Source organism: Ursus arctos, unplaced genomic scaffold (genome assembly GCF_023065955.2).
Source record: "Ursus arctos isolate Adak ecotype North America unplaced genomic scaffold, UrsArc2.0 scaffold_17, whole genome shotgun sequence".
NCBI lineage: Eukaryota > Metazoa > Chordata > Mammalia > Carnivora > Ursidae > Ursus > Ursus arctos.
Window position 1 is genome coordinate 26,830,179 of NW_026622841.1, and position 26,216 is coordinate 26,856,394.

At 55.1% G+C, this 26,216-nt stretch overlaps 2 protein-coding genes across 8 annotated transcripts in view; one reads left to right on the top strand and one right to left on the bottom strand.

Moving 5' to 3' along the window:
* Positions 1 to 26,216, top strand: part of EPG5 (ectopic P-granules 5 autophagy tethering factor) — a 162,903-nt gene that overhangs the window by 94,317 nt on the left and 42,370 nt on the right. For 3 of the 7 annotated variants that reach the window (XR_008959700.1, XM_057313113.1, XM_057313114.1), the window contains exon 43: positions 1,021 to 1,135. Coding sequence is in view for 6 of the 7 variants with exons in the window: in XM_057313113.1 (XP_057169096.1) it covers positions 1,021 to 1,135 (115 nt within the window). In the remaining variant the exon portion in view is untranslated. Of the gene's footprint in view, positions 1 to 1,020; positions 1,136 to 3,310; positions 5,230 to 13,041; positions 13,325 to 26,216 lie in introns of those variants that run through there. The other 4 variants (XM_026496229.4, XM_048218570.2, XM_044382977.3 and 1 more) reach the window with 3 other exon arrangements.
* On the bottom strand, positions 12,416 to 25,591 carry SIGLEC15 (sialic acid binding Ig like lectin 15). Its single transcript, XM_026496234.3, has 6 exons — positions 25,455 to 25,591; positions 18,630 to 18,689; positions 17,901 to 18,284; positions 16,465 to 16,845; positions 15,303 to 15,333; positions 12,416 to 13,620 (listed from the first exon to the last, which is right to left on the bottom strand). Exons 1-6 carry the CDS (start codon positions 25,504 to 25,506, stop codon positions 13,539 to 13,541), a joined length of 990 nt encoding a protein of 329 aa, XP_026352019.1. The 5' UTR covers positions 25,507 to 25,591; the 3' UTR covers positions 12,416 to 13,538.

Below are 26,216 nucleotides of genomic sequence, written 5' to 3' on the forward strand. Positions count from 1 at the left end.
CCATTCTCCTGTCAGCATTCTTGTGGAATAGCCCCCATCCTCTTGTTGCAACTTTAGCGAATCACTCAGTCCAAACCGGTTCACGTCATGTTTCTTTGTTTGTGATGGAATTTAGGAGGACTATGTGATTTTGATTCGACTTAAATTGTGGTAGACTACACATAACATAAAATGTATTACGGCAACTCTTTAAAAATGTGCAATTCAATAGCATTTAGTACATACACAGTGTTGTTGCAGCCATCAGCACTGCCTCCTTCCAGAATGGTTCCGTCACCTCAACAGGAAATCCTATACTCATGAAATAGTTACTCCCTAGACCCCTGGCCCCTGCGTCTCTGGCAGCCACTAACTGACTTTCCGACTTAATTATATCTGTTCTGGACATCTCAATAAATGGAATCATATAGTATGTGGCCTCGTGTCTGGCTTCTGTGACTTAGCATGAAGTTTCAGGACCCACCCACGTTTTATCATGTATGCGGTCCTCACTCCTTTTAATGGCTGAGTCATATTCCGCTGCATGATATCCCACATTTTGTTTATCCATTCATCAGTTGATAGGCATTTGGGCCATTTACACTTTTTGGCTGTTGTGAATAGTGCCGCTATGAAATTTGTTTACAGATTTTTGTTAGAACACCCGTTTTCCGTTCTTTTGGGTATATGCCCGGGAGTGGAATTGCTGGGTCATATGGTCACTCTGTTACTGAGAACTGCCAAAACCTATTTTCCTGCATCGTCTCGCACATTCATACCAACAATGTCTGAGAGTTCCGATTATTCTGCATGTTTACAACACTTTCATTCTTGAGTCTGAATGTTGCTTATGTTGTTGGGGCAGTGATAATGGAAGATTAATGCTCCTTCTTGATCTTTTTTAAGATTTTTCCTGAAAGAGCTAACAGCAACATTAGGTCTGAAATGTGTTTATCTTGTTTTTAAAGAGAAAATGTGGTATTTATTTTAAAATACTTACTTTAATAGTCTTTTACTTCTGACCTCTCCCTGGCACCTAAGGTTCCGCGTGGTCGCTCGAGGCATGGCCGCCTTCCTTTCAGTTCAGGTTCCTTCCGAGGATCAGATCCGTTTGAAGCCTGGCACGGAATTACATCTGACCCCAAAAGCTCAGCAGGTCAGTAAAAACAGCTTTACCCTTCCGGGGTAGGAGTCCTTCAGCCGGCCTGCCCTGGAGGCAGGGAGGGGCAGCGCTGGTCCTTACAAGACGACAACACGAGCTGGTCAGTGTGCTCTGTGCACTGGGAAATGGTGACTGCACGTGCCTGCCTCAGATTTTAAACCGTCATTGTAGGCGCTTGCCGCGAGCACTGTCACTGCCATCGTAGAAGCAGCAGGGCCATGGGTAAGCAAGGCAGTCCAGGAGCAGATTTGGTGCTGACGAACATGACCATGCTGACCGGCCCCCTGCTGGGGGCTGGGCACTGGCACAGGGGTTGGGGCCACAGTGGAGACGATGCGGTTCGCTGAGCTTTAACTTGGAACCAAGGTAGCGGGTCCTGTTTTGTGAGTCTGGTGGTTGACCGCTGCTGGCTGCTTTTGGAATAACCAAACACAGGCAGAATGGTAGCTCTGAGAAATGATAGTTGGTTCTAAAAACATGGAAGGCCACATGGCAGTGGTCCCATTCCCGGAACTGGTCTCACCTGTAAACAGGCTGGCCGCGTGCACACACAGGTGTCTCAGAGAAAACGATGGCTAGCATTCTTGGGTCCTACTACGTGGCAGGCACTGTTGTAAGTTTTCTCTCGCTTGGTAGAACCTCATAATCCCCCCCCCCCACCCCATAGGGATGGTTTCTCTTCCGGTTGTGTGGTGAGGAAGGGGCACGGGGAGGGGTGGAGCGCCCTAACTTGTAAGTGCTGGGCGGGGCTCCCTCAGCCAGGGGGCTCGGCTTCACGCTCGCAGTCCCCTCTGTGAATGGCAAGCGCTTACAGCCCCAGCTCTCCCTCCTTCGCAGCCTGGCCGTGTCCAAGCTAGCCACGTGCCAGGTCATCTCTTAGTTATCAAGAGCAAGCGTCCAGCGATCCAGTCAGCAAGTTCTTCATGGGCTTCTTGGTCTGTATAATACCTGATACTTGTCATGGACTGACTGGACAGCTGCTGTTTGAGTCCCTAAAGTCGTCTATGAGCCATGTGTGAACTCGCCACAGGTGGGCAGGTGGTTCTCCCGAGGGCCGGTTGTGAAGTCAGCACGATGCATTTGCGGGTATATTTGAGACGTCCATGCGCTTCCGAGGCTGGCAGGTCCCCTGAGCCTCGCCTTTCTGCCTGCATTCCCTTACAGTGACAACTCCCGCCGGTCCCCATTCATTCTTGTTCTTAGGTTGAACTCTCTTCGCACAGCAGTTAGCTTGGTATCCAGATCTCGTCAGTTTATTTTCCACTCCAAGACGACTTCTTCGGCCCCCTGGCTATTTATTTCTAAGCTGCCAGTTCACTTACCATCCCCAGAATCTTCTCCCTCCTTGTTTACTCAGCCAAGCAAATTCCACCATCTAAGCTACGTTCTCTGTGCCGTGGTCCTCCTGTCTGAGATGGGAAGGCGTGGGCGACTTTTTGGTCACTTTCACCGTCCTGGGCATGGGTGAACCTGTATGTTGTTCTGATTTTGTTTTCTCCAAATACAGTCTTTTTTTCAATTCTCCCACTATGAAGGAAAGAAATTTTAAAAATTATGGAATTAAAGAATGTAAAGAGGGACATGGGAGCACCTTCGTTGTTTCTGGCAGGCAGAGCCGGAGGAACTTGATCTGTACTTTGTTGACTGATGGAACTGCGTTATTGTTTATCCTCAGCTGCACTTAGACACTGGTTTCTTTTGAATTTCATACAGTTGGTGTAATATGACATGATTTTGTAACCTAAGAACAAACCCAACAGCAAATCAAACATCACACAGGCCATTGGCACCTGGGATTTCCGGTTTGGGCTCTAGAAGGAGAGGCAGCAGGTGATCTGGTGGAGAGGGCTCTGTACTTGCACTGGCGTGAAGGAGGACAAGGCAGTAGGCCAACCTGCTTGTAGCAGGGGCTCTCTGTGGGGAAGGGTTGAGGAACAGCACAGGCCAGGAGGAGGGAGGGCCGGATGTGGAAGATGGCCAAAGCCAGAGAAACTTGAGTTGCTGGCTTCCTTCCTCTGTGGTTAATCAGTGCCTGCCTTTGGGACTTCTAGTTTTGTAGGCTTCCAGGAGGCTCACAGTTGTACCAGATAATGGCAGGTGTGCTGCACCTGTGGGAATCATGTTCTGTGCAGTCTGTGTGGTTTACCCTTTTGTCTTCGTGTCTTGTAGGCTCTGACTGCTCTTGAATCCTTGACATCAAGTAAGCAGTATGTTGAATACCAGGATCAGATATTACAAGCTGCACAATTTATCAAGCATCCTGGCCATTGCCTCCAAGATGGGAAAAGCTTCCTGGCTCTTCTTGTTAACTGTCTCTATCCGGAAGTGCATTATTTGGACAACATACGATAGTAACACTGAGTATGTCAAGAAACCCTGTTGCCGTCTGTGTTTCCATTTGACTTTGCTGTTGCACAAGTAACTTCGCTCAGTCTCACTGCAGAGCTCGGTTTGGCCAGTGAGTTAGTTGACTGAGATGCAAGTCGGGAGGCACTAGATAGTTCTGTTGCGCATGTGCACATGCGTGTGTGTGTGTGTGTTCTCAGTTCTTGAAACTTCCCGGGGCCTTTTTAGTTTCTATGTTCACCCAACAGGAGAAACTTACGAGTCGCACTTGGGCACAGAACCACTCTCAGCTGTTGGGCCCCCAGTCACCTCATAGGACCCTGCACGGGGCTCTTTTTGGGTCTCCATTTCTGTCTTCCCTGTTTTGTTTAAATCTCAAGACTGCTGTGCCAGATCTAACTGCTTTGGGAATCATGTAGAACCCTCACTTTTGAACCCCATTTGTGTTTCTTCAAGGTAAAAGAAGCTTGGAAAATTTCTGCATTTCTCACATGTGGGGAAATACACCAGCTTAAAAGTATCACTTCCTTCAGAATGGAGATAAGAATGCTGAATTATCAAGTGAGTCGTTGTCTAAAATGTGGCCACTTGATCCCGATTGTAGTGGACAGCAGAGATGGTGACAAGTCCATTTCCGTCCAGCTTTGGTCCTCATGGAGAAGGAACGTCCCTGTCGACTGAGGTGGCACGCTGGTGGCGTGTGATGAGCACACTGCCCAGGCGTGTTTTGTGTGACCCCCATGGTGGAGAGTGTGGTCACTGTAGACATAATCCCTGTGGAACCTACCCTGGCCCATTCCCTCATTCACGTCACTTCCTCCGTCCCTGTAGACATCAGAGTTCACAACTCTTTTTAGACACCGGGCTTGAAATCAGAAGGCCTTGCTGTCTAGAGAGAGAGACAGAGTCTGAGAACTTGATGCTCTGGTCCCTGCGTGTTTCTTCATCTACATTTAAACTCAGGTGAAGTTAGCACCTGCTGAAGCACTTGTCCGTGGAAACTTGGCTTTTCCCTTTAGCCCTGTGCCTTCTGTTGGTAACAGCTCACTCATTACCAGTGCCTGTCCAGAGTGCGCCGGCTGCTTGCTCTCGTCATTTCCCCCCTGGAATGAACAGTCTGGCTTTTGTCTTCCTAATTCTCTTGGCTCAGAATTGATTTTGTTTGTTCAGCTTGCATAATATGTCTTCTGTTCATGAGTTACTTATAACCCAAGGATATTTACCTAAAAATATCTGAACTGAGAGCTCTTAGCAGGGGGTAGGGATCTAGGTTAACGGAGTGAAAATCTGCTTTCAGATATCCTTATAGAGCGCTTCCCCCAACATGTGGACGTTGTGCGGGAGCTGCTCTTCATTTCAAACTTCTCTAGCTGGACTGAACACTTCTGCCTCACAGATAGAGATCATCCCCGTGCAGCCCCCAAGTCTGTGTAGGTCACGAGGTGGCCATCTCAGAGGGGCGCGTCGCAGAGCTTCCCCGTGCTGTGTAAGAAAGCGTTAGAAGCTGTGAGCAGTTCGGTGGCTCATTTGGCAACAAAGATTTTATGACAGGAGGGGTTTTGTGTGCTGTTTTCTCTGAGGAAGCTGTAATTATTGGTATCCTAGAATGTGAAATTTTTGAGTGACAGTATGTACATTTTAAAGAAAATTATGATTAACCTATTACTTTTCAAAGGTTTGTAATATTTATAATGTGTTTGGTCTGTAAAAACTATAAAAAATAAAATCAATCTTTGGTTGTAGCTGGCAAGAATATGAATTTTAGGGATCTCACAGTATCTTGTCAAGTATTTCAGTTAAAGTTGATGCAGACTTTTATGCTTGATGCCCTCTATTTTATTTGACACTGGAACTTGATTATCAGAGGTGGTCGGTGAACGTACTTCCTCTCTGGCTCCGTCGGGCTTAGCAACAGTGGAAGCTTGGCTCACAGCGTAGCCGCCTCGGAGCGCCTCTGGGCCAAGAAAGCGCTTTAAAGACAGTGAGATAGTTCAGAAGGTGGCAGTGCTGCTGTAGCCTCCTGGGGCAGAAGAGACCGGCCTCCCCGTTGGCTTTCAGCAGTAGTGCGCCTTGGCTGCCAATAGTAGTCGGCCTGCCTGCGGAGCGCGCAGGGCCCGTTTCCGAGACCGTTACCGTGTGGCTGTGCGGATCCGGCTGGACCCGGCTGGACCCGGGCCGCCCGCCCCAGGCAGTGCTGGAGGCGAGCTAGCCCACACCTTCCCCACATGTGCCATGGGTGGCACCTGCTTCGGACTGGGATGTCTGGCAGCTTCCTGGTCGATGACAAGCTCCTCCCCTGTGCTGCTCCCGTCTCCCCGCCACTCTGCAGCACATGGAGGATGGTCGGAGAGGCACCCTCCGTCTCCCCCCTCTCCTGGCTCCTGTGCCTGACTGCGACAGGTGAACACGGCGGAAAGCTGGGAGGTGCAGACGCCGAGGACAGAGGTTGTGCGGATGTGTGTGCTCAGCCTGATGGGGGAGCTAGGACCCACCCGGCATGTTCCCAGAGCTCCTAGGCACGCAGAGAACCTTATGATCTTTTGGGGGCTCAGTCACATCTGCTTCCTGGGGTTGCCGGAGTCACTCAGTTCTGAGGCAGGGGCGAGCCTATCCAGAAAATGCAAACCCCCAGCGTAGCCAAACCTCGCTTTAACCAAGTTAAAGGTTACTAAAAGTAACCCGATCGGTTACTAAAGTCAGAATGTCCACGTTGTACAAGGTAGAGTGTCCATGCCCTTTCTTCCTTTTGAATGAAGGTGATACATAGTTTTCTACTGGGTTTTTAACAACGCAGATTAATGATTTCTTCTGGAGCAGGAAGCAAATGCTGTAGAATCGTGATTTTTAAAGTCAGCAGGGACATTACAGTTCATGTGGTCCCACTTCTCATTCAGCAGGGATCCCCAGGCCTGCTCTTCCAGCCTCCCCTCTTGACCCCGCTCCTGGTTCTCCTCTGCCCTTCCCTCCTCCCCCAGGCCAGTAGTCCCACCCCTCGTGGGCAAGCCCAGTTGGCCAGTGGCCAGCTCTCTGTAGTTCTGATTTATGTTGTGCCAAAACTGGCCTGATAACATTGGTAATTGTTTGGCTGGAGCAGGCCAGGCCGGGGCTGCTCTTCTATTCCTCAGACAAATCTGCCAACATTTCCAGACCTCATCACACCTCTTAGTCCACCTCTTAGTCTTCAGGCTAAATGCTTAGTGCCTTCAGTTGGCCCTCTTCCCCCCAGTGTCTAACAGGGCTGCTTTTGGGGAAAAGTACCCAAGTTAGCCCATGGTACGCCAAAACGGCTGTGTCCGTGAGTAGCCAGGCCGGGACTCGGGAGATGAATGAGGCTCCAAGGGCACAAACTGGAGGCAGCCCTCACCTGCAGGCTTCTGGAGAGTGTGTTTCCTTCTGCTCTGTGCCCTCTGCCTGGCCCCTGGCCTGGGGTCAGTCACAGCATCGAGGGCCAGACAGCCAAGTCCACTCCCCAGGACCCGTGGACGGCATCGGCTCTCAGCAGCTGTGCCCGTGGTTGGCACATTCAGTTAGTGAATTCAAACTCCAGACCTTGCTTTAACATCAGTTCCTGCCACAGACTGGTCTCCTCCCTGTCTACATGATGGGCTTATAATAAGACTTTGCACATATCCTTTAAAACTGCTCTTCACTTTGGACCAACTTTATGGCTTATTTTGAGGTAGTAGTTGAATTTTTTTCTGCTCAGTTAACTTTGTCTTATTAAACAAAATGGAGAGTATAATGTTGGAAACAAACATGTTGCTTTTTTTTTTTTTTTTTTTAAACTATCCTCGTACTGATCTTCCGTTTGAATCTGGGTTGAGCTGAATCAAGTTCTTGGCTTACAGCCAGGCGCTCATACTGACCTTGTTCTGGTCCGTGGTGATCCTCACGCTTCATAGACCCACCACGTGTCCTGGAGAAGCTATAGTTGATGCTTCCTCCAGTCTGGATAGGTTTCTGATTTCTGATGACAGTAACTTGAAAAAAGTAAAATTAAACTACTGACCCCGTTTTGGGATAATGAGATCACTTAATGAATGTTGTTTATTATAAAACTTTTATTTTTTAATGTACAGATGTAATATGTCTCATTGAGCACTGAAGGTTAGAATTTATTTTTCTTTCAATGGCTTAAAATCACTTATGGGGCAGCAAGTACTTCCTACGTGTGTTTGACCCTTTCCTTCCCACATGTCTCGTGTGGCCTTTAAAAACCACAACTCATTTGGTCATTAAATGTGCAATATTCACTTCTTATTCATTGTTCAGCATTTTACATTCTTGTACAAAGGATGAGTTTTTATATAATGATGAGAAACAGGGAGAAATGAGAATTGGTTTAAGTAAAATTCTGCAAATAAACCAGATACAAATATAATTCACATGTGGTGGACATGTCTCGTTTTTTGGCAAGTTGGTTGGTGGGTCTTTTCATCCAGAAATCACACTAAGAAAAAGGTGAGATTAGAAAGCTGGTAATGGGCAGAATCTATATATTGTGACACGTCACCACGCCGCACTCAAGGCCTCTTGTTTCAAAGAGAATTTAATGCTTGGTGGTTTAGGGACTGGCAGAGACAGGAGGCCCGCTGGTGATCCCAGAGAGTTCAGGAGAGCCCTGAGAGTCTGATGTGGTTGTGACCTCAGGAGGAGGAGGGACAGGAAGCTTCCGGAAGGCTCCACTGCCCCAACGCTGGAGTTGGTGGGAGGGGGAGGGGCACCTGGGAGGGCTGAGCTGCCAGGGGAGGGCCTCGGAAACCTGAGCTCTTTCCTACTGTTCGTTTTCATTAACATTTGTAAGACATGTCTGGAATGGGCCAAAGTATGGTGGGATGGTCTGCACTTTTGGGATTATCATCAGTTTGGGATTTACCCGAGACAGGACCCCTTCCACCCTTGTCTGGGTTTGGCTTCCTTTTCCAAATAGAACTACAGGATTAAGGGATTGAAAAGTGGATTTGAGGCCAGCTGTGCCACCTCCTTGTAGTGTACGAATCCGGTTACCTGTCTAGACCAGCGGGCTTTCTTGCTGGGACACGCCCAGGGAAATGCAGCCGGAAGTGGCCCCTGGCACCAAGGGACGGCCCAGAATTAGAGAAGGTCTCCATCTAAGGATGAAGGAGCCAAGATCTTCCTCTGAAAACTCCTCCTCTTCTGAAGACAGTGCTCTTCCCTCTTGGTTTTCCTTTGTTAGCCAAACCGTTTTAGGAGACAGCCCTGCATTCCTGGTCTGTTGGTCAGAGTGACCAACATGGCCTCTCACCTGGACAGCGTATTTTAATATAGCCTAAATTTGTGGCTTAGACCAGATTTACCATGGACTCTCCGCCTTCCCAGGCTGACCTGCTCCCTGCCTTGTCTTCTTAATCAACCTTCCTTAAGGCCTCTCTGCCTACCTTCCCTTTCCCTTCCCCCTCCTTCCCACTCTTACCCTCCCCCACCCCCCTCTCCTCCTTTGGTGGAGGTATGGAGGTGAGTGTCTGGGCACTCTTCAGCTATGGGGACCCTTTGAGGTCACTTGCACACAGGACTTGGGGATGACTGTCAAGACAAAGGTCTGGGGGCCCAAATCCAGGGAAACCCAGAGAGTTCCAATCCCAAGTAATTCTGTATTCTTGTATTGGCAGATCATGTTTTTCTCCCTTTAGTTCATAAAACAGGACACAGAGGAAGGGGCACAGGAGAGGAGGAAAGCCTGGGGAAGAGAGGAGGTGGCAGGTGGATGTGGAAGGAGTTGGGACTGGGCCACTTTCCTCCTGGAGATTTCCCCTTCATTGTAAATGAGCATAAGTGCAGCCTTTCTTGTTCGCTGGGTTTATAGCGAGAACTCCCTGAGGCCACAGAGGTGGAGGCACTCAGGAAATGTGAGGGGCTGTTGTTGGGGGGGGGCGACCCGGTGTCGCTGACCTAAGTGGCCAGGGCTGACGGTGGAACAAAGCCCGAGACCCCAGACTCTGGGTCCCTAAGGTCCCACTGGCCTGAGGCCCTGTGAGCGGTGGGGCCCCCGCTCTCCTGTCCAGGCTGGCAAGGGGGCGGTATGTGAAAACTCAGCCCCACTGTGCGTCACTTCCGTTCCCAGGCAGGGCCTACTTTCAGTGTAGATTCTCTCACGGACCGGGCTTCTCCCGCAGACACATCTCCGTATGAAAGTTAGGTTAGCTCTTCAAGGGCACAGAAAGTGTGTTGGGCTGTCGGCGGGGCTGGGTGGGCATAGGGCCACTGTCATCTCTTCCTCCTGCTGCCTGTCTCCAGGGGCCGTTGTTGGGAGGCTGTGGAGGGCAGCGTCCAGGCTGTCAGAAGCCCTTCTTGGGACATATGGGCTCACGGTCCCAGAGCACTGTACGGAGGAAGCAAAGGTTCTAGCTGTGTGCCCTGGGCCACGCTGGGGAGTCCAGTCTTGAAAACGCCAAGTCTCTTGGGCTCTTTGTGACTTCTCCGGGGCCCGGGGACCATGTGCAGACTGTGTGTGTTGCCTGTGTCTCTTGGTCCTTGCTTGCCCCTGACAGAGCCCCTGTGCTCTTAGATGGTCCGGTTGGGGAGGACGGCGGCTCTGTTCCATGGAGACCTCCCCGTGGCAGCTCCAGGCTCCCAGGGGTCTGGTGATGGCCAAGTGCAGCCTCCTGGCCACCCTCCCCTTCTGCCCCCAGAGCAGCTGCTTTCTCTGGAGATGAAGCAGGAGGCCGCCTGTGCACCGTGAGCGAATTGGTAGAGGGAGGGCCAGAGGGATTCCCACGATGCCCTCACGGCCCATCACCGCATGTGAAATCACTCCATCAGAGGTGCATGTCTTTGAGGAATGCTGCCGCTGCAGTTTCTGAGAAGCCCTACCTCACACTGCACACAGCACAGGAAGGAGCACGGGCTGGTTAGCTTGAGTCCTTGTAAGTTGGGCCCAGCCAGAGGGAGCCTTGGACTCTAGCTTGCTTCAGAGTCACCTGGAGTCAGCTGGACCCTGGCTAGAGACAACAAGCTAAAAAAGCCATTTTGAGAACTGGGTAAATATGAACATGGGCTGTAAGACGGTCTTGTTCAATTATGTTAATTTGCTCCGTGATGATGGCATTGAAGTTATGGGGGAGCATGTCTTGTTCTCTGGAGGCGCAGCTGAGGTATCTAGAGGTGAAGTCTTGTGGTGTCTTGAATGGTTTACTCTCGAATGGTTCAGCCAAACGCACATGCACGCGCACACGCGCACACACGTGCACGTGCACGCTAGCAGATACGGCAAATGATAGTAGCTGTGGAACGTAGATGGTGATCATCTTTTTCAGCTTTGTGTGTGTGTGTGTGTGTGTGTGTGTGCGCGCGCGCGCATGTTGGAAAATGATCATAAGACAAAGTTAGGGGCAAAATCACACTAGCATTTAAAGTTCCAGCGCCCACCCTCAGAGCCCACTTTCAGGAGGCCCAGGTGGCACTCAGAATGGGGATTTGAGCAAGCTCCCAGGTGCTCCTGACACAGGCGACCCTCCAAAACCACCGCAGAAACACCGCTCGGAGAGCCCAGGGTCTCAGGGTGGAAACCCCAGCCCCGGAGCATGGCGGGTCCGGGGCAGGTGCCGCGTCAGGCCGGTGAGAGGAGCGCGCTGGGCAGTCCAGGGAGTCGGCACCATGCTGGGCAGCCTTCGGCTTCTCAGCGCTGTCGGGGGCAGCACCCACCGTGTGGGAGACTGCTCTTGCTGCAGCCTCGCCTCTATCCTCGTGTTCCAGCAACTTTCAGCTGCCTCAGCATCTGGCTGTCCGACCACCGGGCCTTTGCCCAGACCATCCTTTCTGCTTAGAATCACCTTTGTCCTTACCTTCCAATTTCCATTCTTCCCATTACACGTTCCATCTCCGTGTTCCCTCCAAGCCTTCCCAAGCCTGGGTCAGTCCTCCTTTCCGTGTGCTCCCAGAGCGCCTTCAGCATACCATTGCCCTTACGTGATTTTGCGCTTACTGCTCTGTCGCTCGCTAAGCTGAGAAATCCTGGAAAGTCTTACCGTGGAGCCATCAGGACGGTTCCCGATGCTTCTGAGTTTCCTTATTCCAGGTACAGGGTAGGGTTTCACTGCCCAGCCCCTTGAGGCTGAGTGGGTCACGTGGCTAGTTCTGGCCAATGAGGCCTGATCTCAAGTGGGAGACCCTCTAGAGCTTTCTTTTTTATCTCCAGCTCAATAATCAACCACAAGAGATGGTGGATCCTTGGGAGCCTGGGCCCCTAAGTACAACGAACAAAGCTCTAACCCCAGGCCGTGATGGGCGGGTAACTTTGGGGAGGATAAACCCTAACTGTTTTCAGCCTCTGTGATTTGGGGGTTTGTTGGTTACCACAGCACAAGCTAGCCCAGACTGACGGATACACATGCCCTCCTCATTTCTGCATCCCCAAACGCCCGGCCCGATTCCTAGCACAAAACAGATCCCTGAGAAAGAACTGCTGTCACGGTTTTTCTTGGCTGCAAAACAGGCCTCAAAGGCCATGCAGATGTTTCAAGCCACACCACCCCCGTGTCCCTCGCTTCTCCCCTGGTGGTACAGGACCCTCCGCAGAGATGCCCACAGTATCCTCGTACAAGGAAGTACAAATGCCAATGCATTTTTGACAGTTCAGACTTCTGGATGGATCCCAAGTTAACTGTAAGCTGCTGACACCCACGTACCTGGCGAAGGCTCTGGTGAGCAGGGGCACCTCGTCACCCACCACCCTGCTTATTAACTTGTGAGGTTCCCTCAGCTTCAGGCCACCTCCCCAGATGAGCGTCAGCGAGGGCCCTTCCCTACTCTGCGTTACCACCCCAGCTTTGGGAAGAGTTCTGAGGGAAAGAAAGTTTGTCCCCATTGCCTCTTCAGTCCCCTAACTCTGTGGCCCTTGCCTCTTGCCAGCTTGCCCTGGTCTCAAGCACACCTGCTCCCCCGGCCCCCGACCCCAAAGACGGCAGGAGCTAAAATGCATACGCTCACACTGACGTGTGAATGTGGAAGGCAGCACCCCAGAAAGTCCAACTGAGAGGCCTCGGGCAAAAGCGGTGAAATTGCTGGTGGTTTCGGACCTCACACGTCTGGGGAGGGTGCAGGTCACAGGGAGAGGCCACCGCTGCGGCTGCCTTACCCACAGGGCCCTGCAGCCCAGACTGCCCCCCAGCCTCGCAGTGTTTGGTCCTCGAGGACAGTGGATCTGAGATACAGTGACATGGTGGGTGTTTCATTTCCTTTTCCCAGGGGTTCCCAGCTCCAGGCAGTGCAGAGCAGCCGATGGGGTCAGAGGTGGGCGGAGTGGGGGGGGGCAGTCACAGAGGAGACCCCGGGAGGCAGGGGTGCCAGGCTTCTCCTCACCGCTGACTGGATGTTCCTGGGACTGCAGGTTTACACAGCCCAGCCTCAGAAGGCCCAGCCCCAGGATGGTTCTCTGGGATCCCCGTTCTCAGCCAGCCTGGTGTGGGAGCCCCACTTGTCCAAGAACTCTCTGCACGTCCTAAGGGTGCCTGCAAGGAGGAGCCTGTGCCCCCCCACCCCCAATCTGTACATGGCTCTGTACTTCCCAAAGTCCTTTCACCCCATTATTTCCTCAGGTCTTGACAGGCCGAGCGGCCAGGAGGGAAGAATACTATTGTCCATGCTCGTGAGTAGCCAGCTGAGACCCAGAGAGGTGAAAAATGTGCCCTGGTCCACACAGCAAGTCTGAGCCTGGAAGGCCCTCTGACCAGTGTCCTGCCTGTTTTACGATGACGTTCTATGTAGGAAAGGGCGAGAGTTTGTCCGTGAGTTTTGTGCTGGAGTTCACGTGCACGTGTGCGCACACACACACACATACACTCACACACACACACACACACACTCACACTCAAAATGCTGGTCCCACTGACATAAATATCATGAGGGCTCAGGGACAGACATCCTTGGAGGAGACCACTGAGCCTCTGTGAGTGGGGTCTTGACACCCTTTGTGGGATGTCGCCCAGCAAGGGGCTGCCAACGTGGCTGGGAGCCAGGAAGGGCCGTCCCAGCCAAGCCTGGCGTTGGCCTCTGCTCCTCATGGGGCACAAGTCGATGCCAGTGGCTAAGGTCCTCATGGTGCACATGCGGCCGTGGGCAGGTCCCGAGGGCTCATCTGGCTCAAATTCTCGTAGTTGGACTCCTGAGCCTGGGGCCTGTGAACAGGAGAAAGTTGGGTGACCACCCAATACACAAGGTGGGGGGCGCCGCCAATTGCCCAAACCGTGCGCCAGCAACAGGCAGGAAGGAGAGCTGAAATGGGAGCCCGGCCCAGGTCCACCAGAGCGTGGGGGCTCACTAAGGTCGGAGAAGGGGCAGCGGCAGCATCTGTGGAGCGGGGAGGAGGCCACCACGGAGGACGGCCTCCCAGACACCGGAGGCACTATCTTCTGGAGAGGATCTTCTCAGTGGCGTCAACAACCGTCTTGTGCCCAGTGCCCTCCACGCGGATGTCCCCAGGCGTGGCCTCCTGAGCTCCCGCTGCTCTCCTGACTTCTCCCCCGGGATGTCTTAACGGGCATCTCAGACCTACCTGCGAGCGCCGGCACCCGTTTCCCTGTCGTCTTCATCTCAGCCGGTGGCACCCAGGTTACAGCGCCAAACCTGGGCACCTGGCTGCCTCCCCCGCTCAAGCTGCCCACCTGGCCCCCTGGTCAGCCCTGCCTTCCATCTTCCCCACCTCTCCCCTCACCACTGCCACCTCCTTCCGAGCAGCCTTGGTCAGCAGCCTCCTTGGAGCTCTCCTGGCCCCCGCTCTTGTTCGGATGTGGCCACCTGGGTGCTTCCCACCACTCGGTGACTTCCCCTCGGCCCCTTCCCACATCTCCCCTGAGCCTGTGACCCGCCCAGCGGCCGCCTCCCTCCCCAGGGCTCTGCTGCGTGGCCCTGTCCATTTCCTTCACAGCTCGTGCTTCAGAATCGAAGATGATCTTGTTTATGTGTTTATTAAGTTCTCCACAATAAGATGTGAGTTTTCGGAAGTTGGGGAATTTTGCCGTAGTGTTAGCACCCAACGCAGTGTCTGGTACATAGCAGAACCCTCAGCTTTCTGATTTAGGTGCAAAGCAAAGGGACATTGCATGGGTTTTCAAGAACGTGAGGGATGGTTGAACAGGCAGCTAGAGAGGGGCCTGGGCTGGCAAAATGGCTTTTCCAGCTTTCAGGGCATAGGCAGGGGCCAAGATTTGGGAACGCCTGGGCTTGTCTAATAGGCCCTGATAGACTGTGTTCTGCCTCCCCACTCCCCAGCATCCTAGGCACCCTGCCCAGGGTCAGTGAATTGGATTCTTTCTTCCACACAGACCTTCACTTGAACAGACCCTGAGAGAGAAGGGGAGCCTGGACAGCAGGGTCAGCACGTCCTAGCTTAAACCCTCTGAACCTCTAACGGCATTTTGTTGGCAAAGCCTTCAGCTCTGGGGGACACTGAGTGCCCGAGCTGGCTTTTGTGTGAGTCTGCCTATTCTGGAATGCTGGGGAGCCCAAGAGACAGCCTCGAGGAATCACATTGAGGTGCAGACATAAGACAGAAAAATGACCCTTCAACACCAGGACACCAGGCAGGTCTGGGAGAGATGCCAGTGTGAGGCCCAGACTGTAAATGCTGGGGCAGGGGTGGGAAGAGTAGGTCAGCATGGCCTGGTCTGGCCAAGAAGGACTTGGGAGACTGAAGAGGAGGGCTTTGGGAGGCTGCAGGGAAGGTCAAAACCCTGGTCGAGGCCCAGACCCCAGCCCTGACCCTTTGCTTGGTATTTCTTCTTATGCTATGAGCCCCGAGAACCCTGCGTGCCTTAGCCAGTGGGGACTTAGACTGGGGTGGGTGAAGGCAGGTACTCACCGTGGCGGGGTGTCCTGGGCAACTGGCTGCTCTGTGTGAGGGACAGAGAGAGAAACGAGGGGGGGCATGAATTTCCACGGTAGCCTCAGGCAACAGGCCCTGCTGTCCACCCCACCCCACTGTGGAAAGTGGTCTGAGGGGACATGCGACAAACACTAGCTAGCCAGCTATGAAGTGGCCTTAGAGATGACTGGGAGTGAATGATGAGAAGCATGGAGGAAGGAGTCGCCCAGCAGGAAAACTCGCCTTTTTGAGGACCGCGGAGCCCAGAACGCTCGGTGGGTCTGAAGAACCGGCAAGAAAAGACAACAAAGCCATAGCAAAGGCAACAGCCAGGGCAACTGTGACAAAGTTTGGATTTCATCCCAGGACAGCGTGAGGCGGGTGCTACTGACCGGGATGGGCTGAGCGGCTCTGGGAAGCACTCTCTGGAACACAAGCCGGTTTCCCATCCAGCTCAGCGAGAGCAGTGCGGGGTGGACGGCAGGTCCCGAGCACACCCTGCTAGCTCACACGTGCACACTTCTGCACCTGTCGCTCCCTCTGCTAGGATTACCATCAGCTCCTTGCTTCAGTTCCCAACTGGTGAAGTCTTCCCTCCTGGCCTATCCAGACGCCCCAGAGCGAGGCATGCTATACTCTGGGCCTCTGTGCTACCAGGGCCCAGGACAGCCCTCCTCCCCGCACACCGCAATCATTTGCTTCCTGCTCAGCACCCCATTCAAGGGCACATCTTACTCATCTCTGTCTTCCGAGCACCTACACAGCACACAGTAGGTCCTCAAGACACCTACTGTAGCACAAGGGAATGGTGCTATTTGGGAAGGCCTATGTGTGGTCAGAATCCTCGGGGAAGAGTCATTTATGGGGTGCAGGTGAAGGCTCGGAGCTATCCTTTTTGGGTCTCTATCTCCGCGTCTCTAGGCTAGAGGGAAGTTCCTTCACTTCTCTGGCCTCTGCTTCCTTAGAGTAAAATGGGCTCCTGCTGGTTCCCCCCTCCTGGGCTCTAGCAGGGAGAGGAAAGCGAGAGGAGGCACAGGTGCAGAAAGCTTGTTGGGCTCAGTCACGCCAGGTGGTCGGCCAGCCGGTCTTACCTGGGAGGACAGCCCCCGCCCCTCCCCTCGTCCCCCACACCCCCACCCCCGGCCCGGGGTGCACCCACCTAGGCGGCGGCGGGCAGCGGCGCGGGCGGCCAGAACGCCGAGCAGCAGCAGCGCCTTGAGGCCGAGAGCGCCGAGCGGGAGGGCAAGCGCCGAGGCTCCGGAGGCGCCGTGGAATCGGAACAGGTAGACGCTGGCCTCTGCGCGGCCCAGGCTGTTGGAGGCCGTGCACGTGTAGCGGCCGTCCTGCGCTAGCGCGGGCAGCTCGGCGGTCACCTGGTGGCCGTGATCCTGGCCCGGGCCCGGCACGGCGGCCGAGCCGTTGCCCAGGGCCGGGCCGGACCAGTCGAGGGCGGGCGGCGGCTCCCCCTCGGCCGTGCAGAGCGCGCGGAAGGCGTGCGCCGGGCCGGGCAGCACGGAGAGGTTGACGATCCGCGGGGCGGCTGCGGGCGATGGCCACGGGGTCGGAGGAGAAAGCGAACTGCGGTCAGAGCAGCGGCGGGCAAGGGGAAAGGCAAGGGCAAAGGGGGACCCCTCCCGTCCCTTTTAGTCACCAAGAGATTTGGCGGCGGGGGGGGGGGGGGGAGAGGAGGGAGTAGGCGCTCTAGCACGACGGTGCCTGGGACCCCATAGAGATGGGGCAAGTTATTCCGAAGCTCCGTGCCTCAGTTTCTTCATGCGTAAAATGGGGATCACTTACCTTATGGGGTCGTTGAGAAGATTTGGCAAGTTAATACATGTGTGGCGCTTGGATTCGTGCCTGGCCTATAGCGAATTCTCAGTGGCCGTTACTGTGGCTGTAGCACAGGCCTGGGGACTGTCTGCTGATAGGATTTCAAGGGCACTTCCCACTCCCAGACAACCTCACCAAGATCTAGAGTTGAATGCGTGGATCTGTGGCAGGGTGGCAGGCCCTGGGAAGAAACTGACATGCACTCGGAGAGGCCGCCCAGCCAGCCCAAGGGCACATGGAAGGTTCTTGGCAGAGCTGCAATGGAACCCAGAACGGGATCCCCACAGCAGGGAGGGCTAGGATTTTTAAAAGCTCCCAGCTAATTCCAGTACGCAGCCAGGGTTGAGGACCACTGCTCTGCGGATTGGGCACCCTCGTTCCCACTTCCTTAGGGTCTAGCAAAGTACTGCGCACTTGGCGGGCTCCCTGGGCACCTCCCCAGGGGGCTGCGGGTGCCCTTCAGTGCACAGAGCACACATCCCATCGCAGCCCTTGCCATTTTTGTTCAACTCGTGTCCCTCCCCCTAGACTGAGAGTTGCTGGGGCCATTCACCCTGTACGAGCTTCATTCCGATGTCCACTCCCCACTCCCGGGCGCCACTCAGCGCTGCTCGGGGCCAGCATTCTGCATTTTTAACAAGTTCGCCCGGTGGGCGGGCCCCCTGCCCTAGAGAGAGACGCTGGCTAATGCCCCCTTTCTGTGCCCGCGGCGCGCGCTGGGCGCCCTGGGGACGCGGCGGGCCGGGGGAAGGGCGCCGCGCTCACCGGTCACGCGGAGCCGGACGCCTTGGCGGCTCTCGTAGCGGTCGTGAACGTCGCCGGAGAACTCGACGCGGCAGAAGTAGCGGCCGTTGTCGGCCAGGGCGAGGCGCTCGACGCGCAGCGACAGGTTGTTGCGGCGCGGGTTGCCCAGCAGCCGGAAGCGACCGTGCAGGCTCAGCGCCGTCTGGCAGAGCTCGCTGCCCCGCGCCGCCGCGCACCGGAACACCTGCGGGCCCGCGTAGGCCTCGCCCGCGCGCCAGATGGCCGTGAGCGGCCCGTCGTAGTGGCGGTGCGGGTGCGTGAAGGTGCAGGGCAGCACGGTCGCCTCGCCCAGCGCCGCGCTCACCTCGGCCGGCACCTGCATGGACCAGCGCTGCGCCGGCGCACCTGCGGGCGGCCGGGGGCGTCAGCGGACTCTAGGGGGGAGGACCCCTCGCTGGGGTGCCCGGAGCCCGCAGGACTCAGGGAGCGTCTCCCTTGTGGGCACCCAGAAACCCACCCCGTGACTCGAGAGGCGTCTCCCGGGATCTTGACTCCCATGACACTCCAGGTGCCTGGACCCTCCCCGCCCTTCCCTGGGAGTCTTTGCCTCATTGGGGCGGTCCCACCTCACGAGCAGGCCCACTGACCCCATACTCTTTCCCAACACCAACCCTGCTGCAGAAAAGCCCCGGGATCCCTGGTTAAGGTACAGTCCCAGCACCCCCCCATAGTGATAATAAAAGCACTTACTGTGCACCTCTGTGTTGACCAGGTTCCCCGTAGTATCTCTTTTGGTTCTCACAAGTGATCCTAGATGGAAGCACAGTATCCTTGGGTTACATGTAATAAACTGAGGCACAGAGAAGTTGAGTAATTAGGTAAGGTCACACAGCTAGGAGGCACAGCCAGGGTCGGGACTCGGGACTGCCTGACTCCCCAGCCAGCTGTCTGGGCACTAAAGGCATGCAAGCTTGGGGCTCATCCAAGGAGACCAACACTCCCATTTACAGAGGGGAACAGGCCTCAGCAAGGGGCGATGGGTTTTGAAATTAATGTGTTGAGTGGGTGGATGGGGTTCCTTTCGAATCCAGGTCAAGCCAAAGGCGCTTCCCAAAAGGCAGCTAGGGAGCCGAGAAACCATGAGTGGTAGATCTTCGTGCTGTCTTCTTGCTCTGGGCTTCGTTCCCCAGTATGGTTGAGACCAGGTCTGGGAGCCGTGGTCTGCCTCCAGCTCCAAGATAGCTGCAGGGTTCCTGCCTCTGTTGGTGCACGCATGTGCTGCCTTGGAGAGGGGGTGAGCAGGTGCGTGGGGGAGGGTGTTGAAGCTGGGACTCGCAGCATCAGGCTAGGGGTGGTGTCTTCCTGAGGAAGGGAGGACAGGCTGGAGGTCTGCCCAGCTAGAGCCCTCAGTGCAGTTCACAAAAGGGATCTTTAGAGGGAATAATACAGCTGCTCTTATATTTCCCAAGAGGTTTGTAATTTACACGGTTCTTTTGTATGCATCATGTCACGTGACCCTCAAGACACCCTGGGGAGTGAGGCAGGGGGCATATTATTATAGATCAGAAAATGGAGGCCCAGGGTCACACAGAAGATGGGAGAAACCCAGCTTTTCTGACTCTGCGCTCAGTGCTCTTTACTCTTTGGGGGTAGTTCCTGCCTTGGGTAGGAATCCCCTCAGCCCACAGCCAGTGACCATCCATCCTCCAAGAAGCCTATCCCATCTATGAATTATCTACAGGTCGGGACATTCCTCCTGCACAGAGCCAACCAACATCTATCACTACTGACATGACCATCATTGTTCTTGGGAGCACGTGCATCGCCTCGCGGTGATGGCCCTCCTGGGACCCCATCATGGCCCTCCTGGACCCAGTGAGCCTTCCCTTCTCTGGTGGAAGTCCCGGGACCTCCCCTGCCCCTCCCCTTCCTCGCTGCCTGCTTCGTGCCTCTCCTTGCAGCGTCGGCGCCTGAACTGGGGTCTCCAGGGGTGTGCTGCACCAGCCGCGTGGGGTACGAATTGCGTTGTGTGAGCTCCGCCTCATATAAAACTACACTTCGGGCTTAGGCCGAGCTTGCAAACAAGTAAAACCGCAAGATTTTTTTTCACACAATATGCTTGTAAGCCACATCTTGTTTCTTCTGGACAAGTGGAATTATGCTTTTGAACCCACGTGGAAGACATGACATTTCTCTCTAGTTAAGAGCTTGTTTGTTCAGTTGTTAATAATCAAAGGGCCTAGTTTCAAATTGGAGAAGCCCTTTCTGAAGGTTTTGCTGGTTTACTCAGTACTCCCAGGTGCAGAAAGTGTTTCCCCACTCTTGAGGCTCAGCCTCTGCCTCAGTTTCCCTACACTTCCCACCCTCTGTAACCTCAGCCTCCTCTGACCTCCTGCGTCTTGCAGGCAACATGGAGCCAGGTACCGATTCCCTGGGTAGTTTTTGCTATCGTGTGCTCATCGATTAGCCAACATTTATCAGACACGTTCCCACTCTAAGCCAGGCGCTTGGATAGAAGCCAGGGTTACAAAGATCAATAGGATACCTTATCAGCCTGCTGGAGCTCACCGCTCAGAAAGGGAGACACATCAGTGAACACAGAATTACACTGCAGCCTGCCAGGTCCTCTAATGAGGGACACCGACAATGTTTCCTTTGTCTGAACAAGATTCCTGGCCCATTTCACTCACCAGCTCCCTCCCAGTCACCCCCAGGGCTCTGCTGAGTCGTCCTAAGGGGGAGGCCTTCCTGAGCCCTAAGCCTGGGTCTGGCATCCTTTCCCTGGGCCCCGGGCCTGGCAGACCTACTTCCTCTGTGGGCATTGCCTATTCAACTGTGTGTCTTGCCCAGGCACCCGAAGCTCCGGTGGGCAGGACCACGGGTATGTGCCCGTATTTGTGGTGTCACCGCCTCATGCAGCACTTACCATGTAGTCACTGATGTTGAATTGCTGTAAGAGGGCAGAAGGTAGGGTGATCAGGCTGGCTGGGGAGGGTGGTGTGGGCTGGGGAAGAGGTGTGCAAATATTAGGCAGGGAAATGCTTGGAGGACCCGGGAGAGAGGAGGTGTTGTTTCAGCGAAGCCTCGAGAAAGGAGTGGGATTTGCTAAGCCTTGATGTAGACTGAAGGCGTTCTAAGCAAAGGGGGCAGGTGGGCAAAGCCACGGAGGCAAGGACGGCAGCGTGGGGGTTGCAGGGCATGCCCAGATAATGGGGCCAGAGCACGCAGTGCTTTGGGTGCTTGCTGGGAGACAGTCCTCATATCTTGTGCATGGCAGCTCTGTGAGGGACTGGCAATAGCCCCTTTTGGAGAAGGGAGGGCAGAGGCTCAGAGAGGCCACGTGACTGTTGCAAGGTCATCTGACCAAGCAAAAGCAGAGCCAAGGCTTCACCCTCTGTGGTTCCTGTTCCTACTGTGTCCCTGGTGCCATGTTGCCCCAGGAGGGCAGCCTCTTTGGGAAACATCCTGAAGTGTGGTACAAATGGTAGGCTTCCCTCCCCCGGCCCCGTCCTCTCCCTGGAGGCTTCTGCTGTAGGAGCGGAGAGGGCACACAGAGGCCCTTTCAGCCGGGGTTAAGATCTTGGCTTCTGTCAGGGGGAGATCTGTGTTTCCTGTTTACCTGCTGGCTGGTGTTTCAGGAGACCGGCGCCTGGACTCCCTCTTACGTGGAGACTTTGGATGCATCCACGCAGGGACTCAAGGTGAGGGTGGGAAGCCCCAGCAGGGATTGCCTGGGGAGCAAGTGCGTTTGCTTTGGCAGGAACCCCAGCTCCCAGCATCCTATGACAGGTGCCGTGCACGAGGGAGGGAATACTCCTGACTGGAAACCCTGGCACCTCATTGTAGAGCCTGCAATCTCCCTGCCTCGCGACTGGAACCTCCGCAGTCAGCAGGACAGCCAGACTCTTCTCGCGGTCCTGAACACCACCCCTCCACGGTGGGCCCCAGGGCATGCTGCACGCCTCCCAGCTTTGGCACAGCTGGATCTGGGTGACAATCTCACTTGTGGTCATTCTTTCTCCGCCTCTTGTGAGCAGCCAGTCTGAGCCTGGCACTGTTCTAGGCTCCTTCACTTTCTGGGGGATCGTTGGGCAGGTTACTTAATGTCCCAAGTCTCGGGCCCCTCTGCTACCAAATGGGGCACCTGGTACTTTCCTCATGGGCTTGAGGGTTGAATGAAGTCACACGTGTAGCTTGCCCAGCAAATGCTCAATGCACATTAGTCCCCTGCTCTCACCAGCCCTGCAAAGGGAGTGTGAATACAAGGGAGCAGGGTGGGGGCGCTGAGCAGTGGTGGGGAGGTACTCTGGGCAGACGTCTCGAGGTGATGCAGCAGGGGTGAAGACGTGGTACCCTGACATCGCACCTTTTGTAGTTCACGTGGGCATCTTAGATCAGTGGGCAGTCACAGCTGAGCATGGCCTGGGGCCAGTGTCGGCCACAGGGTGCTGTCTCCAGAGTGCCTGCTTAGCTCATCTCTGTCCATGCCCCCCCCCCGCCGGCCTTCTCCGGCCCCTGCTCCCCGCCAGTCCTCCTCCACCCCAGGCAGGACTTCTCAGCCCAACCTGCTGGCCAGTGTAGCCGCCGGGAGCAGAAGCGGCATCCTGGCCCCTGAAACTCTCCCATTTCCTTCTGGACCTGTGACAGCAGCCCATCTCCTCCCAGGCCTTTCCCTGCACGCCGCGAGCTAGGGCGACTGCTGTGATTTGTCTTGCCTTTTGGTTGGTTTCTCGGCAGTGGTTCCGAACTAGTAAATTCCTCTGAGCACCAAACCATGCTCTGGGCTCCCCACCACTGCACATAGGTGATGTCAAAGGTGGGGCTTGCTCTCGGGAGACTCCAGCAGTTTAGTCCAGGCTGTGACACCCCAGAAAAGTCACCTGACTTCCATAGGCTTCCTTAAAATAGGAACAAGGGTCCTTGCTTTGTGGCGCTGTGGTGAAGTGTCCAGGCCTGACACAGAAGCCCTTGAGGATGACGGCTGCCGTGATCCCTCCACCTGTGGATCAGAGGTCTGTGGACTGACCGCAGTCTCGTTCAAGGTCACCCAAGCAGGCAGAGCTCCCAGACCATTGTTCTTCCCACCTGCGTGTTCCCCGGCATCTCCAGCTTTCTAGAAGCAGATTTGTGGGGATCCAGAGGGGAAAGACGAGGGAGAGTGTGCATGAGCCCCTGGGAGATTCGGGGCTGCCCCAGGGCACTGGGGGCTGGCGGGGGGAGTGGCATCAGTATGAAGGAGAAGAGCACAGAAGGTAGAAGGGGGTTTCCTGGACCAGTTCCTCCCACTTTGCTTTTGCCAAGGGCCTGCCCCGGCTCTTTGCTCAGAGCTGTGGTTGGGGACGAGACTGGGGCTGTGGACATCTGCTCAGGAAGCCCGGGGCTCCCGCACTGCAGCCAAACCCGGCCTAGCCCTCCAGCCTCCTGCCCAGGCCCCCGGCCACATGGAGGGGCTCCTAGACAAACATCTCCAGAGGGGCTTCGGGGTTTCAGAAAGTGGGATCCCCTCACCCTAGTTCACGGACCTCTCCGTTGTAACAGTGAAGCTGCTGCCAGTATGAGAAAAAAGGGTCTCCTCCCCAAGATGCCGCAGCCTCCCCGGGTAAATCTCGACCCACGGCTGGAGCGCTTGCGCGGCTTGGGTTTTGTTCTTGGTCATGTGACTGCTCAGGCTTCCTCTAGGTCTTTTTGTCTTTGATGAATTCATAGCCATTGACCCTCCACAGGAGAAAAAAAAATAAACCCAAACCACCTCCCACCCAACCTCGCCTCTCTCGAGGTTAATGTGACTTCAGCAAGATTTCCCTGCCATTTATTGTGCAATCACTCAGCACCAGGACTGCACTGGTGGCTTTTATCCACGATCTAATTCTCCTTCACGACACCCCACAAGGCACCAGGGTCCCCACTTTATCGATGCTCCAAGACGTCAGGCAACCTGCCCAGGGCCACGTAGCTAGTAAATTGCAGAACCAGGATTCAGGGGTGTGTGATGTCAACACTCACATCTGAACCGCTCTCTTATCAGCCCCGCGTCTGGGCGGGGTCACCTCCTCCAGCCCCCACTGTCTAAGTGGGACCCAACCCTGAATCACCCCAGAAAGATGGCTGAGTCAGGTCATTCTGGGAAAAGAAAGCCTCTTCCCTCTTAGCTCCCAGCACTGGGCTGTGTGGTGGGACTCGGGGCAGCGGGGGTGGGGCCGGTGGTGGTCCGGTCTAGAGCCGCACGTCCCAGCTCCACCCACACCACTCACTGGGCCCCTCTGCGCCTCTGTTGCCTCATCCGTGAAAAGGGAATAGAGTAGTTCCTTTCTCAGACGGTTATGAGGCATACGTGAGGTACTAATTAAAGCGCCCAGCACTGCTAAGAGCTATCTGTGCGTAGTTGCTAGAATTATCCAAACCAGACGGGAACTGGACGCTGCCTCTGTTGAATGCTCGAGAGGAAGGAAGAGGAGCCTGAGGGTGGGAGTTTTTCATCCAGTCATGGAGACAGGACCCAGACAAGGAATGGTGACTGACTCAGAACACTGTGATGCCGGCGATGTCACCGTGCGGTGTGTGACGGCCCGTGGCCCTGCCCGTGGAGGCACGGATGCCGAGTCCAGGGACACAGTCACAGGAGGCACACGGGGCTCAGAGGGTGGCCTCTGTCATTTATCCTGATTGCCCTCAACTTGTGCGTCAGAACGACCCAAGAGAGGGTGCCTGGGTGGCGTGGTCGGTTAAGCATCCCATTTTTGGTTTCGGCTCAAATCTGATCTCAGGGTCATGAGATTAAGTGCACTCAGCACAGAGTCTGCTTGAGTTTCTCTGTCCCCCTCCCCCCTAAAATAAATAAATGCATCTTTAAACAAAAATGACCTGAGAAGCTGGTTGAACATGCAGACCCCTGAGCCCCGCTGCCTGATGCTCCCATTGTGCGGGTCTGGGCTGGAGCCAGGACCCGCATTTAGATGGACGCCCCTCTCCCCCCCACAATCCTCGTGCAGATGGCCCGGAACCAAAACACTGTTCCCAGGGACCCCGGCTCGCTGAGCTGAGTGCCTGATGATGTTGTTACTTAAGCCTGCTGCAAAGAGTTCCCATTCACCCCTTGGGGTTCCCGCTGGGTGGTCAGGGTGCCCTCTCTCACTTGTCCCGTCCCCCGTGTGAAATCACCCCCCCTCTAGCCCCAAACAACCGCGTGCCTCCTCCCCTCCCCTCTGGGCTGTGCCCATCGAGACGTAAAGCGCTCGAATGATGGCAACACCCGAAGTCCCTCAGAGCCTGGCCTGTCCTCCCCCGAGCTTGCCCGTCATCTCCCTGGATCCTCATGGCAGCAGGTGAACGGGTGGCCTTTCTACAGGGGGGGCCACTGAGGCCCAGAGAAGTCACCAGAAACCCAAGGCAAAACCTGGGCTTGAACTTCTGACTCCTGTCACCACCGCTTCCCAAGGTGTGCTTCCTTCTCCGTGGGCCTGGAGGCTCTGGGTGAACCCGGCTGCCCCAGGGGCGAGGAGGGAAGATGGTACCTAAGGTTTTGTGAGCAGCTGTTCTGTTCTGAGCATGGGCCAGAGAGAGTAGTGGCAGACTCACCCATCAGGAGGACGCCCACTAGGCAGGCCAGGAGTCGGATGGACCATTCCATGTTGCAGGCGTCTGGACACCCCAGGCCGGCCCGCGCTCGGCCAGACCACCAGGGAGGCTGTGCGAGAAGGCAGGTGAGGCGGTGGGCGGTGTGCCCGGGTCTGCGCCCCACCGGGCTCCAGGCACGGGAGGAACTGGGGAGAGGCAGTCAGGCGGCCTGGGTATGATTCGATGAGGCCCGTGGGGTTTAGTCATGTGGAAAACCAACAGGGGAAGCACTCGGATGATTTTCCAGGGCAGGAAACAGAGAAGTACATGAGGAAGATGAAGGACCCTTTCCCATGGCCGCTGGCCCCTTTGGAAAAACTGCTGTTCTTAATGCTGCCTGCCTTCCCTTCCTCCTCCCCTCCTTCCTCCTCCTTTCTCCCTCCCTCCTTCTTTCTTTCCTTCCTTTCCTCTTTTCCTTCCTGCATTTTTAGTGTGCCAGTGTAGGTTTTCATTTGTTTTTGGTTTTTGTTTTTTGTTTTAGAGAGAGAGAGAGAGAGAGGGAGAGAGTGTGCACCCGAGGGGGGGCGCAGAGGCGGGGCTCGCAGTGGGACTCGATCTCACAACCCTGAGCTCATGACCTGAGCCAAACTCAAGAGTCTGAGGCTTACCTGTCAGAGCCACCCAGGCGCCCCCGAGTGGGTTTTCATGCTGATGAAGCGATCTTACCATGGCCATACAGATTTTGAAGTGGTGATTATTCATGGAAGGATAATCATCTCCAAA

Excerpts from the sequence above, each read along its gene's own strand:
- SIGLEC15 (XM_026496234.3), bottom strand. The coding sequence starts at position 25,506 with ATGGAATGGTCCATCCGACTCCTGGCCTGCCTAGTGGGCGTCCTCCTG. Across the intron at positions 18,285-18,629 it reads GGTCAACACAGAGGTGCACA|GTGCGCCGGCGCAGCGCTGG; the intron begins GTAAGTGCTTTT and ends GGCCGCCCGCAG. Across the intron at positions 16,846-17,900 it reads CGTCCGGCTCCGCGTGACCG|CCGCCCCGCGGATCGTCAAC; the intron begins GTGAGCGCGGCG and ends CATCGCCCGCAG.